The sequence below is a fragment of the Rattus norvegicus genome, chromosome 1, assembly GCF_036323735.1.
Source record: "Rattus norvegicus strain BN/NHsdMcwi chromosome 1, GRCr8, whole genome shotgun sequence".
NCBI classification, from domain to species: Eukaryota; Metazoa; Chordata; class Mammalia; order Rodentia; family Muridae; genus Rattus; species Rattus norvegicus.
In genome coordinates, this window is record NC_086019.1 from 187415286 (window position 1) to 187432859 (window position 17574).

At 46.5% G+C, this 17574-nt stretch overlaps 1 protein-coding gene across 2 annotated transcripts; it reads left to right on the forward strand.

The window, feature by feature from the left end:
• The first annotated feature begins 9028 nt into the window (after nt 1–9028).
• Nucleotides 9029–14958, forward strand: Aqp8 (aquaporin 8). 2 transcript variants are annotated; one of them, XM_006230187.5, is made up of 6 exons: nt 9029–9291; nt 9403–9653; nt 10993–11119; nt 11978–12192; nt 13536–13670; nt 14358–14958. In XM_006230187.5, the coding sequence occupies exons 1-6, from the start codon at nt 9280–9282 to the stop codon at nt 14404–14406; spliced, it is 789 nt and encodes a 262-aa protein (XP_006230249.1). In that variant the 5' UTR covers nt 9029–9279; the 3' UTR covers nt 14407–14958. The 2 variants fall into 2 exon arrangements, with proteins under 2 accessions (XP_006230249.1, NP_062031.1); NM_019158.2 differs by having other exon boundaries at nt 9158–9291; nt 9400–9653; nt 14358–14955.
• Nucleotides 14959–17574: the final 2616 nt, after the last annotated feature.

Sequence of the window (17574 nt, forward strand, 5' to 3'; positions counted from 1 at the left end):
GAGTGGATTCTGTTTTCTGCAGGACTTGGAGATTACGGAGAAGGAAGAGAACAAAATAAGGTTAGAAGCTGGCAGAGTGGCTCGTACTTGTAATCCTAGCACTTAGGAGACAGAGGCAGGAAAGTCATGAGTTCAAAGCCAGCCAGGGGCTGCAGAGTGAGACCTTCTCTGGGTAAAACAAAGTAAGTGTTTAGGGGCAGCAAAACTGCTTGGACCTGGAGTTCACATTTGATCTTTAGTCAGTTGCAGTCTTTGAACTTTGGCTTACCTTACAGGAGAGACCTGAAGTGTAAATGGGTTGGTGCTTGCCAACCTCTCAGTGCCCAGCCTGGGTCGGGGCTACTGACCATTATCTGGTATTACTATTGATAACAATTTGGTGTCTGCAGTAATAAAAGGTGTAGCAAAGGTTTCTGGTTTTCTACTTTTTTTTGAGGGGTCAAGGAATGGACACCATATACCAGGATGAAACTTGGCGATTCTCCTGAATTAGCCTCTTTATTGTTAAAATTGCAGGCATGAGCCACCACCCCTGGCTTAAGGCTTCTGATCTTAAAAGATAGTTTTTCCACTGTGTTCTTTCCTTACTTACAGCAATACAATATTACCCTCAATGGCTTGAAGACTGAATTCTGAATTGTAGTCTTTAGGGTTATGAATTCATCACTGGGTTTCCACTTAATGTCCAGAACAACATGACCAAAATAGAAACAATGCATATCTACATTCACACTTGGTTTATTTTTAACTTTTATTAAAGTGTAATGCACACAGAAACCCTGCTGTCTCAGCATCCCCAGTTATCACATACTGAGCACACCCATGGCAGCATCCACACTGTGACACAGTGTCTGTGTGCTTTTGAGCCTGGTGACCTCCCAAAGCTAACAGGATGCCCGGCTCTGCTCACTGCTTGACCCTGCAGCATCTGGGGTATATTCTCTTGTGTCTACCTTCTTTTTCTTCTTTTTGAGATGTGTTTGCTCCTTAACCAACACATGTAGGGTCCACACTTTTCCTCATGCTTCTCTCATCAAAACATTATCATAGTTATGTGCAGTATCTCATATAGGTTCAATAAAGCTGTTAATATTTATTAAGTCTAGTTGGGACTTGGAGAATGAACAGCCTTTTTTTTTTTCCAGAGTCAGGGAGCATGTAGGTGGAAGAAACAGTCTGTCTAAAGACTCAAAGGGCGAGTGGAACTCAGGGGCTTTGAGGAACCGACAGGAGTAAGCTGGGTGTAGATAGCCAAGTCCAACTGCGTTCAGAATTGCCACATCCCAGCCGTACCTTATATTTTTCTATGAACATAGAATACACAAGTAACAATATCATCACTGTCTAAATGAATATCCTCCTACATATGGGAGGTTTTGGTTGCATGCATAAGTTTATGTGTATACGTGTATGCAGACAAATATGGAGGTCCTAGCTTGACACTGGGAGCCTTCCTCCATCAATCCCCCACATACTCACTAAGGCAGGGTCTCTCAGCCGGAGCCAGGGCTAGGCAATGCTTCTCTTCTGCTGGTCGGCTTACTTCAGTGATACACACGTTTTCTGAGAACTGTAGCCAGCAGGGATAAGGGGTCTGGAGATCTGAACTGCGACCCTCACACTTGGGTGGCTAAGTGCTTAGCCACTAGCTGTTACCCCAGTTCATGGGAGTCTTGTTTCTGTAGCTTTCCAAATCTGAAGTTTGTTGGACCTGTGCATATGTGTGTGCACGTATTGGTAAATAGTGAAAGGTTGTGTTTCAGAGTCTGCCTACACCCACTTCCCCCACTGTTTCAGTATCGGTTGGTGCTTGCTTTAGACTCTATCAACCTAACATTGGAAAGGTTATTTATATTGCTTTATTTGACTTACACCCACCCTCATGAAAATATTGCATCTTTATGTTTGCTGACCCTTTGCTTTCTCTTTTCCTTTTCTTGTTTTCCTGTGCTAATGACTGAACCTTGGCATGCCTTCAACCACGGAGCTATTACCTCAAGCCCTGAGTTCTCCCTTTGTAGACATTATCTAACTTGGGTAGCAGGACACAGGAAAAACGAGAATGAAAAAGGAGGAATGGAGTTTCATAATCATACATATGATGTAAGACAAGGTGGTACTCAGATTAGGCCCTTAGCTATAGCTGCCATGGATTAGGCCCTCAGCAATATCACCTCAGCAATGGCTGCCATTTTTATTTCTTTACTGTTATTGGAAAGATGAAGAAGATGATAGGAATGTGGCCCATTATCACCATGTCTTGGTGAGCTGCTGAATGTTCAGCAGATTCCTGGCTGGAAGGAGTTGTGAAATAGCCAACATGCTGGTCATCGATGACTCAGATGACCATAGGTTATTGTGACATGTCCTGATGGCTTCTGTGAGAAAGGGGGTTGCTCAGATTCAAACACATCCTGAAATTTGACGCTGAAAAGAAGACTCATTTCCTGCAGTCAGGTTGCCCCAGGCTCTAAGCCACCACACAGCCTAGACAATCACAGAGCTGTTCCCACAGAGATGAAGCCTGGGTTTTAGAGCACAGATATTCACTTGAGTTTCTGGAATTTTCCACGAATACATAAGTCAGTGCAGACCTGAAACCAGCATGTGTCACTTTGCAAATGGAATCCTGCTTCAGGAACAGATTGTATCTCTGGTGAAGGGGGTGAGGGTTCCATAGGGAATCTTTCCCAGGGGCCCAGAGCTAGAAAGACATACATGGTTACTAAAAAGGCTTCTCAACTTTCATGGTTCACTCAGTGCCTTTCCTCGAAGATTATCTAATAGCTCTACTCACTAAATAGCTGGCTCCATAAGTCTTGTTTATGTGCTGAGAGCTTAGTTAGCCATTTTGGGGAAAATGCATGCATATTGAAAAACTAAACATATATTTAAAAGTTAAACATATACATTCTACATATGTATATTAAAATATTCCCACTCATTTTATTTATTTTATAACTATGACTAAGAAATTAATTTGTGTTCTGAAATAGCACTTTTTGCATATGTGTGTGCAGTATGTATGCATATGTAGGAATGTGCTTGTGTAGATACATGTGGAGGCCAGAGGTTGATACTCTGGATCTTTCTTGCCCACGCTCCACTTCCTTAAGGCATGGTGAGTCTCTTGCTGAGCAGAGCTCGCCTGTGGGACTACTGTAGCTGGGGGCTTGCCCAGGGAGCCTCCTGTCCCTGCCTCCCAAGTGTTAGGGTTATAGACAAGCCACCACTTTTGAGGGCACACTTGTATTCTGGGGATCCAAACTTCTAGAGTCCTCTCGCTTGTGTGGAAGTGCTTAATCCTCTGAGCATCTCCACAGCCCACAACATTATTTTTATTTATTTATTTAAGACAGGGTCTCACTATGTATGTGTGTATGCATGCATGTATGTATGTATGCATGTATGTAGTAGGTATGCATGTATATATGTAGTATATATGTAGTATGCATGTATGTAGTAGGTATGCATGTATATATGTAGTATATATGTAGTATGTATGTATGTATGCATGCATGTATGTATGTATGTATGTATGTAGTCTTGGCTGTCTTGGAACTCTATATGTAGACCATGCTATAGATCAGGATGGCCTTGAAGTCACAGAGAACCTCCTGCCTCTGCTTCCCAAGTGCTGAGATTAAAGGCATGCTCAAACACCACCCAGCTAATTTCTCAGATCAGGCACTGCTGTTCTCATTTTTTGAAACATAATTTTTAACTCTTATTTTTATTATCTACCCAGGCATGTGTGTCGTGTGAGTGTATGCAATGTATATGTGGACGTGGATGCCAGAGGAGGAGTGGGGAAAAGACTCTGGGCTTCTTACAATGGGAACTTACAATGTTCACAGTCTTTCTGTGAACCTGCAAGAACTCCCTGCCACAGACTGGGCACAAGAGCTGGCACACAATCTGGCGACTGCAGGGTCATTTACCAAGTGTGGAGTTGATCTTCTGGGGTTTGATCTGGCATCGTGGACATGATGTCATCCCAGATCTGCCTCTGGGAAGTTGCAGCTCATGGTCTCTAGATGAACACCCATAGCACCAACACCACATTCTTGAATGAGCAGAAAAGATTTCCATGCAAGAAAAGGTGATGGGGGGTGGGTGTGGGCGTGGGTGTGGGTGTGGGTGTGGGGATGTGCTATCAAATGAAAACTGCCTTTGAACTCCATCAGGAGTAGATCGTAGGCTACAGAGACAGGTACCAGCATCTGACTAGGAATAAAACAAAGGCTTTGGTTATATCAACTAGGGGTGGGAAAGCTGTGACGCCATCTGGAACATTCTATCATCCTAGCCTAGTGTGATCTTTGTGATTTAGGAACCACACTGGTGCTCTGGGATCATCTAGACCCTTGGAAGTTCTCAGGGTGAAATTGTACTGATTGATTAGAGACTTACCACTTGTTCTGGAGCAGTGGGATCCAAACTTGCTCTGAGTTGGGGGAGGGGCTCATCTAGAGGACTAACAGCTAGTTGGCACAGGAGTCAGGAAAGATCTAGTTTGCTATTTGAAGAAGTTGAAGTGGGTCCTAGGAATCCAAGTAAAATGTCAGAGACAGGCATGAGAGCATATGTCTGCTCAACTCTGTGGACCCCTGTGGTATGAGGTGAATCAGGACATAGGATAGAAGGCCTGTATGGCTTGCCAAGGGCTGCAGTTTAAATGTGAAATGCCTCCAGGGCTGTCCTGTATTTGAACACTTGGTCCCCAGATGGTGGAGCTGTTCTGGAAGGTTTTGGAACCTATGGGAGGCAGCGTCTTGAGATTTGAGCCTCTGTCTCCAGTTCTGACCTTGTTCTCTGCTTTTTGATTGCAAAGGCAGTGGGACCAACCACTAAAAATCGGCAGCAACACCTTCTGCACCAAGACAGATGATGCTCTTAAACTGTAAGCTAGGCCCTTCCTCCCTTAAGTCGATCCCTTGTTGGAGATATTGCCAATTGGATTGGCCAGGCAGAGAGCAACCATCCTGTGGTATAGATCACCTAGTGCTCATACACTGCCTGTCTTTGTCTTCCTGTGCCCATAGCTGGATTGTGTTTCTCAGATTCTTCTGTACTCAGGTGAAGCTGTTTAACCAATTTCTGGCCCATCAAGAGTGCCTAGAAGAAGGGTTGGGGATTTAGCTCAGCAGTAGAGCGCTTGCCTAGCGAGCGCAAGGCCCTGGGTTCGGTCCCCAGCTCCGAAAAAAAAAAAAAAAAAAAAAAAAAAAAAAAAAAAGAGTGCCTAGAAGAGAGCCTTATTTCCAGGCCCAGCCTATAGCAACCTCTTACAGAACCCTTTATGGTCTCTTTCTACGTTTGCTGGAAGATACCCAAGGGCTGCAACATGGGGAGCTCAAAGATGAAAAACATCCTGGTATCCATAGTGACCACTTAGTGGAAAATGCTGTGTGGACAGTTCTGTGAGCAATGAACCCAGTTTTATTATGTTATGACATTGAAGTGTTGGAGGACATATTTGTGATGGCACTTAACCTACTCTCCTAGAAGCCACTGTAATGGCTACTATCTGTTGGGCCTTACCTCAGTCAATTCATTCAACGAGCCTATGGAGAGGGCCCCTTCTGTATATTAAAAGAGGAAACTGGAGTCCATACCAAACTATGCTGTACTGGCTTCTGGTGGTAAAGGAATGGGTGAAAACTAGGTAGGCAAGAAGACCTCATGAGGACTTGCTACGGCGTTATTAGCTGGGAGCCTGGGAGATGGGGAAACAGGATCTTGTCCATGGTGACTGAGGGGGAGGCTGAGGGGCTCAGTGAGGACAGGCCTAATGGCAACTGTATAGTAACTCTCTCCATGTATACAGGTGTGTGTGTGTGTGTGTGTGTGTGTGTGTGTGTGTGTGTGTGAGAGAGAGAGAGAGAGAGAGAGAGAGAGAGAGAGAGAGAGAGAGAGAAGAGCTTTTGTGTGAACAACCTTGTGTGTTATTCCCCATCTTCCACTTTGTTCTTTTGAGACAGAGTCTTTCCTTACTGGATGCTGTACAAACCAGGCTAAGCAGCCCACTGGTATCTGGGGATCCTCTTGCCTCTGCCTCCTGCCCTGCCTCTTCATCCGTGTGGTAGGAACTCTGGAATTAGGATTTGCTGGACCACCTCAGGTTTTATGTGAATTCTGGACATTCAAATTCTGGGGATCAAACACGTTTCATGCTTATGGAGCAAGGACTTTACCCACTGATCCGTCTCCCCATTTCTAGTTTGAATGGAAACAGGAAGTGGTGCTGATCTTGGCAGAGACAGAGAGAATTGTTCTGGAAGCTCTGTTGGGAGGACGTGTGGTGACTATCTTATCTTGCGCTCACAGGGACTGAAGAAGCATACTGTACACCGTGATGCTGGGGTAGAAGGAGGCAGGACACAGGACAAGATAAGAAGATAAGCAGCGTGAAAGTAGGGCCGAACCCTTTGGCCATACAAAGATGGGTAGGGGAGGCCTGTGTCCCTGCTCTGGTTTGCAAGGCAGTCAATTGTCCGGGTGTATCTACTTCTGCCTGGAGTGTATACTTTTAATCTGCACCAGTGTGCTCAAGGTCTTTAGTCTCTTTGTGTCTCCTTTAATCATCTGAAAGTAAAGACAATGAATAACAGGGCTAATCTCAGGGCTGTTGGGAAGAGAGTCAGCCTGATGGTGGGACTGGATGCATATGTTGTGCACTCTTGGTGAGTGCTAGAGCTGATCATTAAACTCCAAGCCTTAATATTAGTCCTCTACTCCACACACACAATCTGACCAGCGCTCTCGGCCTAGCAGAACCCCAAAACTCAAACTCAAGGGTTAGAATAGTAATGGACTCAAGCAGCTATTTAAATATTTGTGACAAGAAGAGACACCATCTCTCTCTCCTCCCTCCCTCCTTTTTTCCCTCCCTCTCTCCCATCTCTCTCTGTCTCTCCTGTCCTGATAAGTCTCTTGAAAGCTAATGGAGCATAGTTGAGCTTATAGAGTCTTTTCTCCCAATAGTGGCAAAGTGTACACAACAGAAAACGGAACACTTTAACTGTTGTAAGTGCACAGTTTAGTGGCATTAAATATCCTCCACTGTTTGTTACCTGTCTCTACCATTCATCTCGAGAATGTTCTCATCTCCTCAACAAAAACTCGCTCTACTTCAGGCTCCGGAAACCACTAATTAAAAAAACCCAAACATGTTTGTTTGTTTGTTTAGAGAGGAAAAGAGAAAGAGAGAGAGAGAGAGAGAGAGAGAGAGACAGAGAGACAGAGAGACAGAGACAGAGACACAGAGACAGAGAGAGACACAGAAAGTGTCTGGAGGTCAAAGGACAACTTGCAGGGGTCGGTTTTCCCCTTCTACCACCCAGGTAAGTCTTGGAGATCAAATTCAGTTATCAAGCTTGAAGAAAAACTATTTTTACCCACTAGGTCATCTTGCTGCACTCCCCCTCCTCTGTTCCTACTTTAAAAAACAAAATTAAGACAAGATCTCATATATCCAGGCTGGCACTAAGCTTTCTGTGAAGCTAAGGGTGACTCTGACTCCTCCTGCACTCACCTCCCACCTGCTAGAATCACAGTCGTGGATCACCACATCAGGTTCTGCGTGGTGCTGAGGAGAGGGTCGAACTCAGGGTTTAGTGTCCGAAACATGCATCCCACCAACTGAGCTCCATCCTGACCCCATCCTTCGTGTTTATAAACCCTCCTGTTTGGGTACCTTATATAAGTCGAATTACACTGTCCATTTGTGACATTTCACTGTTTTTATGATCTTAGGCTTTATCATCTTGAAAAAGAGCTTTCTCTTCTGTGGCATGCTGTAGAGATAGTACCCGCCTCCTGGTGAACGTGAGGCAAGGTATACAAGGCTCTTAGCCAGCTGTTGGCACACACAGGTGTGCAGTGTAACACCCAAGTGTGTATGGTAAGGCCGGTGGACATCAGTACATATGCAGTGTTGTACGTGGGTATCTATGTGGATATTACAGATCTGAGGAGAAGTGGTGTAGCGCAGACGGTGAGGGTTTCCTCACGGAAAGTGCTACCGCTCTGAAGGGGAAGGTTTCCTGGCAGTGGGAGCCAAGGAACACCACAAAGCCGTACCGCATAACAAATTTCATAGGAGAGATTTATTGGGAGGGAAAAACCCAGGAGGGTGACTGCCTCTGCTCAGACAAGAAGCAGCAGAGAGCCGAGCTTTGTACTGGGCTTCGGGGAGGCGGGGAGGGTAGAATTTTCCAGGGGTGGGGGTGGGGTGAAAGTGGGGGTGGGGTGGGACAGAACTTTCCAGGGTAGAAATTTCCAGGGTGGGGATTCGTGGACTTCAACTCCTGATCTTGGGCTTTTTACTCTGTAGGGCAAAGATGGACCGCCTGAGTGGCGATTATAGCAGAGTTTTCTGTGAGTGGAACCAGGCGGTTGGAGAGCCTCAGGGGCAAGGCCTGGCCACTTGCATGTGTGAGGGGCTTACGGGTATATTCTGAATTAACGGACTCTGGCACTTTACTGTATCTGGAGCTACCTTGAGCACTTTTCATTTCTTCACTCACTGAAGTCTTGTAAGGTGCCGTGACATTAGCTCAGTCGCTGAAACAGTGAAAGTGGAGCGAGGTCAGTGGCACTCAGTTACGTGGTTAGCTCCTGGCTTGTACAAGCTCACCTCCGATGTCAGTGCAAGCAGGATGAGCGGAGGGGTGCATCTCACTGGTGGTTCCCTGGCTTTGAGTAGATGAGACTGTAGGTCTCACCCATCCCCACTCCACTAACTTTACCATACACAACAGTGCCACATTGTCTCTACTGCCTCAGACCCTCAGCAGCCATCACACACTTGCTGGGCCGGGTGAACAGGGTGGGAAGGAGGCCCACGAGGACTGTGGACTGACAATGGTAGAGGAGCTGGCTGTTACTACTGAGTGTTTCTTCTGGGGGCCCTCCTCATGTCTGGGCACATATGCTGACCACCTTTGGACCTTGGAGAGATGAGGCACTGTGAAGGGGGCCTGGTGTACGCTCCGCACGTGATGCAAGCAGGCCACGCCTTTCCTGTCCCTGGCACTAAGCCCAGCAATCATTGATCCCACGTGGTCCTTGCCCTGTTGAGATTAGAAAAAAAAAGTTTACTCTTCTAGGCCACCTCCCATCCAGGCTTTATTGCTTTCTGGACACCTTTGGTGAACGTCCCCAGTCCTTTAAAAGCGCAGAGTCTAGCGGACCAGTCTGAGTTCTGGAGTTAAGTGAGCACATCTCCTTCAGCTGGTGCAGCTCCTGGAGCTCTGACTCCCACCTTCCGGAGCAGATATGTCTGGGGAGGTAAGTCTGTTACCTGGGCAAAAGCACTAAGGATGTGTTCAAGGCCGGGGATGGGGGCTTCTGTTTGGGAACCTCTGCTACCCGTGTTTCCTGTCTTTCTCCCTACGGCAGACGCCGATGTGTAGTATGGACCTACGTGAGATCAAGGGGAAGGAGACCAACATGGCTGACAGTTACCATGGCATGTCCTGGTATGAGCAGTACATACAACCGTGTGTGGTGGAACTTTTGGGCTCCGCTCTCTTCATCTTCATTGGGTGTCTATCGGTCATCGAGAACAGTCCAAATACTGGGCTCCTGCAGCCTGCCCTGGCTCATGGGCTGGCCTTGGGGCTCATCATTGCTACCTTGGGGAACATCAGGTGAGACCAGATCTCAGTATTTAGCCTAGCGCCGATCTGGGGAACTCTTGGGCACCCACTTACGGCCTTACAAGTGTGGGAGTGGGGTCATCTAGCTCTGCAGCTTGTGAAGCCTATTGCATAGGAATCATGCTCTTACTGTATTTTAAAGTTAGTTTTCGAGCCAACACACACCTATTGCCAGCCATGCCTCTGCCCTATCCTGAGCATGCTACTCTACTCTAGTGAGAAACGTTAAGAAATAGGTTCTGTTATTTCCCGTTTTATATTTGCAAAAGAGGAAAGTCCACACCACCGATATGAGGTATTTGCTAGAAGGTGGTGGAGCCAGGAGTCAAATTCAGGCTGTCTGACTATAGTGCCCAAAGCCAAGTGTCTCCGGGAGAAAGGATCGGGGGTGGGGTGGTGGTGGTGCTCAGTACTCACTACTGTTGCTGTTGCTCTTTGGAAGTGAATTAGAAAAAGCAAAGCCCCAAGTTTGTTTATCCACTGGGGTACACAGGGGCTTCATCCTGACAAGAGGTTTTTTCTTTCTTTCTTTCTTTTTTAAAGCAGAAACGTGACCCTTGGTGTTTAATCTGGGGAGGAGCTCAGTAGAGCGGGTTGAGGGAAGGTGGGCTGTTTCCTAGCAGAGTCAACTGTAATGGCGGATATCCCGCTTGGAACATCTGACTCGGGGAACTGGGATAGAGCTGTTTTCTATCTCACTCTAAATCAGATCTGAGTGAGGACAGAGAACTCACTGTTCTCTAGAAAGAAACAATGGACACTTTATTATCTCTTTAAATGGCCAAGGCGGGCTGTGAGTGGGATGAAAGGCACATGACCTTCTATCTAGGTAGGCCTGGTGGCTTCCTGGCTGGGTGACCAAGGCGAGCCTCTGAGCTTGTATTTAGTTGCGTGATGTAGAAGAAGACACCATGTGGGCTTCGGTGAAGCCCGGAGTATTGACTAGCAGACAGAAATGCCTGCTGAACACGCACCAGCATGTTGGGTTGCACTCTGCTGTGTGGACTGTAGATGGCACTCGGGCCACATTTCTGAAGGGCCAGAGCAAGCTCTGAGGAGTCAGAATAAACCATGGATGTTTCCTTATGCGTTTGTCTCTAAGGCCACCTAGGGCCCGGGTTTAGGGCCTGCTCCACCTATCCCCAGATCTCTCTGTGCCTCTTCCTCCAACACATGGAAGAATGGGAGAGATTTGCTTATGACAGAGATGGCGCTGGCTCCAGCCTATAGGCTGAGCTTGGGGGACAGGTTGACATACATGCTCTCAAGGGACATCCCTGTGTGAGCCCTGGACAGTGACCTCATGGCTTCCTTCTTTTCTTGGTTGTAGCGGTGGACACTTCAACCCTGCTGTGTCGCTGGCAGTCACACTGGTTGGAGGCCTCAAGACCATGCTGCTAATTCCCTACTGGGTCTCCCAGCTGTTTGGGGGAATGATCGGAGCTGCCCTGGCTAAGGTGGGTGATCCCTGCTGTGACTGATGGAGTCCCCTTCCCCCTCTCTTCCCTTGAGTTGATACTCCATGCTTGAAATCTTTGAAATCTTTCTATCAATCAAAAAGGCTAGTTCCTGGGCCAAGAAGATGCCCCAGCAGTTAAGAGCACTGGCTGCTCCTCCAGAGGACCTGGGTTCAATTCTCAGCACCCACATAGCACCTCACAACCATATGTAACTCCAGTCCGAGGGAATTTAACACTCTTTTCTGGCTTTTGTAGTTACTAGACATGCACGTGGTGCACAGGCATACATGAACACAAAACATTCATATATATATATATGTATATTCGTGACTTTTTTTTTTAAAAAGCAAGTTCTTTGGGACTTCAGCATGGCAGAGAAATGCTCTACCATAAAACTTCATCCCCTGACTGGGCCAAAGATTTCCATAGCTCTATATATAATTCCATGGGCTCCTTCCTCTGTCCCTCCTTGACCCCACCCTTTCTATTCTTCCCTTCTCCCCTCTTAGGACTCCCACCAGCTCCTGCTTCCCTGAGGCTGACTCAGTTTCAACTCCTCACTCTTTTTCCTCAAGGCCTACAGGTCCAGAAATGTCTCTTCACTTTCTGGAGCCTGTGGCAAGCTAGTTTTGTCCTCTTTTTCTCACGAGGGTTATTTAAGTGTCATAGGGCACAGCACTCATTATCCTCCGTTTTCAGGTGTGCAAATCAAGCTTTGAGGAAGTCTTGTAGCTTCTCGGTCATACACATGAAAAGGGGAGACACTGGGAAATGTCCAACTGCAGATGGGTTGGGCATGACCTCTGTCCGGCTCCCAGCTTCTCTTTCCTAGGCTGAGTGGCTTTTTCTCCACAGGTGGTGAGTCCAGAGGAAAGGTTCTGGAATGCGTCTGGGGCAGCCTTTGCCATAGTCCAGGAGCAGGAGCAGGTGGCAGAAGCCCTGGGGGTAGAGATCGTTATGACGATGCTGTTGGTATTGGCTGTGTGTATGGGTGCCGTCAATGAGAAGACAATGGGTCCCCTAGCCCCATTCTCCATTGGTTTCTCTGTCATTGTGGATATCCTGGCAGGGTAAGTATCCCTCAGAAGGGTGATGGCCCTGCCCTGTGGTAAATGGAGATAGTGGGCTGCCTTTGGGCAGGCAACAGGCAATGGTGGGTAGGCGGTATTGGGCAGTGCTAGGTGATTTTTGGCTAGAGAATATGGTCCACCCTTCTACTTCATTCAGAGCTAAGTCAGAGGTCTGGGTGAAAATTCCTGATTTCTGTAATGGAAATAAAGCGTTCCCTCAGTGTGTTGCCTCTGTCTTACAAAAAATTATCTCAACCCCGGTCTCTTTTATTTTGAACCTCTTGTTAGTTTTGGGAAAGCATCAAGGAGACAAAGTTTGCTCAGGAACTCTTTCTCCCTTGTACAGGTAGTCAAACTGTGGTTCAGAAAGGCAAGAAATGACTTAGGGTCATTGAGAGTCTAAGGTGATAAACCTGGGACAATCACCCACATTTGCTGGAATGTAAGAGGTCACTTTCAAAAGTTCAGTTCCTTCTTACTTGGACACAGAACCAAACCTTTCTCAGGGTCCAGGGCTCTTTGTTGCCTTGAATTGCCTGGGAATGAGGTAGCGCAGTGGTGATTTGCTGCCCCCTAGTGGCATGTGCTTCACTTACACGTGTGCTCCCCCACCTGGACGGGCTTCTGGACACAGAACCCACTGAAGGTTAGCGAACCCAGCCTGAAGGTACTGGGTCTGCAGACAGAACCCAGAGCTTGAGGTGTGCCTTGGAAATGAGTTCCCGCTGGTGAGCCCATGGAACATGCCTCCTTTGGTATGCCTGGGAAACAGATCCTTTCTGGAGGTAGGTCCCAGGACTGTGGCATGAGGTCCTCAGTGTGCCAGACACACTTTAGTAACCATCATGGCGTGCACATTTTGCCATTTGTTCCTGGCTATGGCCTATGAAATGAACACTTTCATTTCAGTGGATATACAGAGAGGTTAGACAAAGGTTACAGAGTAGAACTGCCTGGGCTGGACTTTGAATGTAGGTCAACTGGACTCCAAAATGGGTGGCGTTCCTTGGACTTTGCTTTATAGACTTTGGAAAGGAACATGTTTCATTTCCCCCCTCCTATCATGACTAAGCAGGTGCTTTTGCTGACCATTTGTTCTAGGTGTGTGTGTGTGTGTGTGTGTGTGTGTGTGTGTGTGTGTGTGACATGATGGTCCTGTAGCAACCATCCTTTGTCGCCTAGAGCTAAGGCCATTTCACAGCCTCTGGGACCCACCCAGGAGCCCTGGTATGGGAGTTTAGAGAGGATGTCTGGTTGGTGCTGTCTTTAGGCCTGGTTAAGGACATGGATTTGAGACAGGACCTTCTGAGATGCTGGTGAACTAGGTATCTATGTGTCTGCAGTGGTGGGATCTCTGGAGCCTGCATGAACCCTGCTCGTGCCTTTGGACCTGCTGTGATGGCTGGCTACTGGGACTTCCATTGGATCTACTGGCTGGGCCCACTCCTGGCTGGCCTCTTTGTGGGACTGCTCATTAGGTAGGAGGGTGACAGAGAGTCTACAGCTACTAGATTGGCACTCCCTTAAACTTGGAAGAGAATGGGAATCTTCAGAGGGAACTATGCTACCTCTGCCTAGGACCTATGGCTCTAAGTGACAGAAATCCACTTTACTTGGGGGTGGGGGGTTAACTGGCACTTAGGATTGAAGTGTTCATGGGTGGCACTGGCTCCAAGTAGTACTCAAATGTGTTCCTAAGGACTTGGGATATCCCTATAGGTGGGTTTCATGCTTAGATTGGCTTTAAAAATATTCTTTATCTAAATTTTTTCTATAATATATTTAGATCATATTCTGTCTCCTTGGGACACCAGCTCCTCCCAGACCCTCCCCATCTTCCCTCAGCTGTGTCTGAGAGGGCTGAATCTGGGCTAGATGTGTAACCTTCTTGTATCATTGCCCACTACAGTCTAGAGGCTTCAGGCAATGCCCGGAGCCTGGTGTAAAACACCACTAATTGCTCTGTTGCTGATTTCTGAATGGCTACCATACATATTCTTCAGGACAAGATATGTGTAGGACCACAGAGGAAACTGTCCATTGCCTGAGGGGACTGAGCTCAGGAAGCCACCTGTTTAAAGAGTTCTGGGCTTGGAGATTTGTAATGGGAAGCTGGGTCTTTCTTCTGGGGGAATGGAGACCTCACAGGGCAATTTTTTTTTTAGGCTCTTCATTGGAGATGAGAAAACCCGCCTGATTCTAAAGTCGAGGTGAAGAACTGCTGGCAGCATCCCCACTGCCTGGAGTCCTCAGCTGTTTGTCCTGAGTTGAGGACAGGACAATTCCATTATTTTCTGCAGGACCTGAGCTCAGAGGAGCCACTCTGACAGCAGCAGACCTTGGCCTGGCTTCCCAGGCAGGCAGGCAGCTGCTGCTGTCCTGAGCATGCTCCTGGAACCTGGAACTCCTTTGTGCCCATGGACTGGGCTTGGGGCCCAGCCTAAAGACATGTAGAGACCACATAGAAAAGGAGGACAGGTCTCTGTTCTTGAGAAAGGGCAGGGCATGGGAGAGCCGAGCAGGTGGAGCATGCAGTTGCTAATGCACACTGTTCATTTTTCCAGCCCTCTTTCTTTTTTACTGTGTTGGGTTTGGAACCCAGTCCATGCGTACTAGGTGAGCACTTTGCTACGGAGCCTCCTGTTCTCCCCACCCTCTTTCCTCTTGGTTACACTGTTACAGAAGGGCTTTCAGGAGCCCAAAGATCTCCTTGCCTCCCCAGCTGCCAATCTGACTTTGTAATAAATGGCTTAGTGTTTCCTGCCAGGTGTCTGTTGACTTTTGTCTTTTAAGATGTGGGCATTGATGGGGAGGAAATAAGAGTCTGCCTGGAGAGGCTGGCTCCTACAGCCAATGTAGGTACATCTATGATCCCTCTCCCAGTCTGTCTGCACTCAGGCAGACCCAATGTGGCATTCAGCCTGGAGCACAGTATTCATTTACTTACACTCTAGTCAGAAGACCCTGCTGAAAATGCAATGTAAAGCCCAGGGCCTTGATGAACATCCAGTACTATCTGGATATGGACCAATCCATTCATTGCACTCCAGATGGGTATGAGGTGGGGGTGGGGCAAAGACGCAGGAATTCTCCATGGAAGGAGAACAGCAGCAGACAACACAGACTAGTGAGCCAGTGGCATGTGGGTGAGAGATGTGAACAGAATGAGGAAGGGATAAGAAGGCACAGTAGTATCACATCTTCCAAGTAGAACATATAACTTCTCTAAGAACCATGGGGCATGGGTTTGATTCCCAGCACCCACATGGTGGCCCATGACTGACTGTAATTCCAGTCTCCAGTGTATCTGGTTGCCCACTCTGGCTTCCTGGGCATTGCATGCACATGGTGCACAGCCCTAAATGCAGGCAAAATACTCACACACATGACCCAAGAACACATCAAAAAGATCATCCACCTCGGTCAAGCTGGTTTCACACTAGAGATGCAGGGTTGGTTCAACATACAAAAATAAATAAAAATCCACTACATAAACAGCCCTAAAAGAAAAAACCCACACGATCATCTCATTAAATTCAGGAAAAGCCTTTGACAAAATCCAATATTCCTTCACGATAAAAGTCCTGGAGAGACTAGGGATACAAGGGACATATCTCAAATAATAAAGGTGACTTACAGTAAGCCCACAGCCAATATTAACCTAAATTAATACAATCAGTAATCACCCCTATATACAGAAGACAGACTGTGAAAGAAGTCAGCAAAACAGTACTATCTTACAATAAGCTAAAGATTTCCCCTTGGGATAAGTCTAACCAAGAAGGAGAAGGACTTGTATAATAAAAACTTGAAGAATAGAAGAAGATATCAGAAGATCAAAAGATCTGTGCTCATGGATAAACAGGGATAATTCAGTGAAAATAGCCATCCTGCCAAAAGTGGTCTCCGGGTTCAATGCAATCCCCATCAAGACCAATGCAATTCTTCACAGTAATTGAAAAGAAGTGTAAGCTTTATATGAAAACACACACACACACACACACACACACACACACACACACACACACACACACAATCCAAGATAGCTAAAACAATCCCCAATGACAAAAAGAACTGTGGGAAGTGCCCAACATAAAACCAGATACCCCAATCTGTCAGAAGAGAAAATGGGGAATAGGTTTAATTCGTTGACATAGGAAACGATTTTCTGAACAGGGCACTGATAGCACAGGCACCAGGAACAACAATTAATAAGCGGGACCTCGTAAAACTGAAAGGCTTCTGTATAGCAAAGGACACCATAATTTGGAAAAGGCAGCAGGCTACAGAATGGGGAAGATATTTACTAGTTACCCGCCCAACAGAGGGTTAGTATCTAAAGTATATAAAGACCTACAAAAACTAGACGTCAAGAAAACAGATATCCCACTTTAAAAATGAGGCACAAGACTAAGCAGTGTTCTCAGCAGATGAAACACAAGTGGCTGAAAAGCACCTTAAGAGATGGCCAACATCATCAGGGAAATGAAATCAAAACTACTTTGAGAGTTTTATATTGCATGAGTCAGAATGGCCCAGATCAATGAAACAAATGATAGTACATGGTGGCAAGGATGTGGAGAAAGGGGAACACTCATCCATTGCTGATGGGAGTGCAAACATATACAACCATTATGGAAATGAGTGTGGCAGTTCCTTAGGAGGCTGGAAATAGCCTTATCTCAATGTTCAGCTATACCACTCTTGGGCGTGTGCACAAAGGACTCTACACCCTACTACAGGGACCCTTGCTCATGTGTGTTCACTGCTGCTCTATTTATGATTGTCAGAGATTAGAAACAGCCTAGATGCCCATGAAGGAATAATGAAAGTGTGGTACATTTATACATGGAATATTACTCAGCTACTAAAAAAATTATGAAATTATCAAGGTAAGTAGATGGAACTAGAAAAAAATTCATCCCAAGTGAGGTATCCCAGACGCCAAAAGACCAACGTTGTATGTTTTCCCTTGTATGTGGATATTGGATTTTAGGCCTTTGATATGCATGCTACAATCCATGTACCACAGAGGTTAGGTAACACGTAAGGGACTAGGGGTAAGAGGTGGGCCTCCAAGGAAAAGGAAATAGAATATATAGTTAGGGAGAAAAGGGAGAAAAAAGTGTTGGGAAGATTAAATGGTGAAGGCATGGAAGAGAGGGGTAAGGGAGAGGGTATGGAGAAGAACAACCAACTTTAAGGCCATTTGAGGAACATATGGGAACCTACTATTGTAGAAGCTTCCTAAAATATATACATATATCAGAGAACTCTAAATGGGGTTGGCAAATAACAGGGAAGACAAAGCCCCAACTTGACATCTTTCACTACCAAGTGAAACATCAAGTTCCAGGAATGGGTTGAGCCATTGGCCAACGG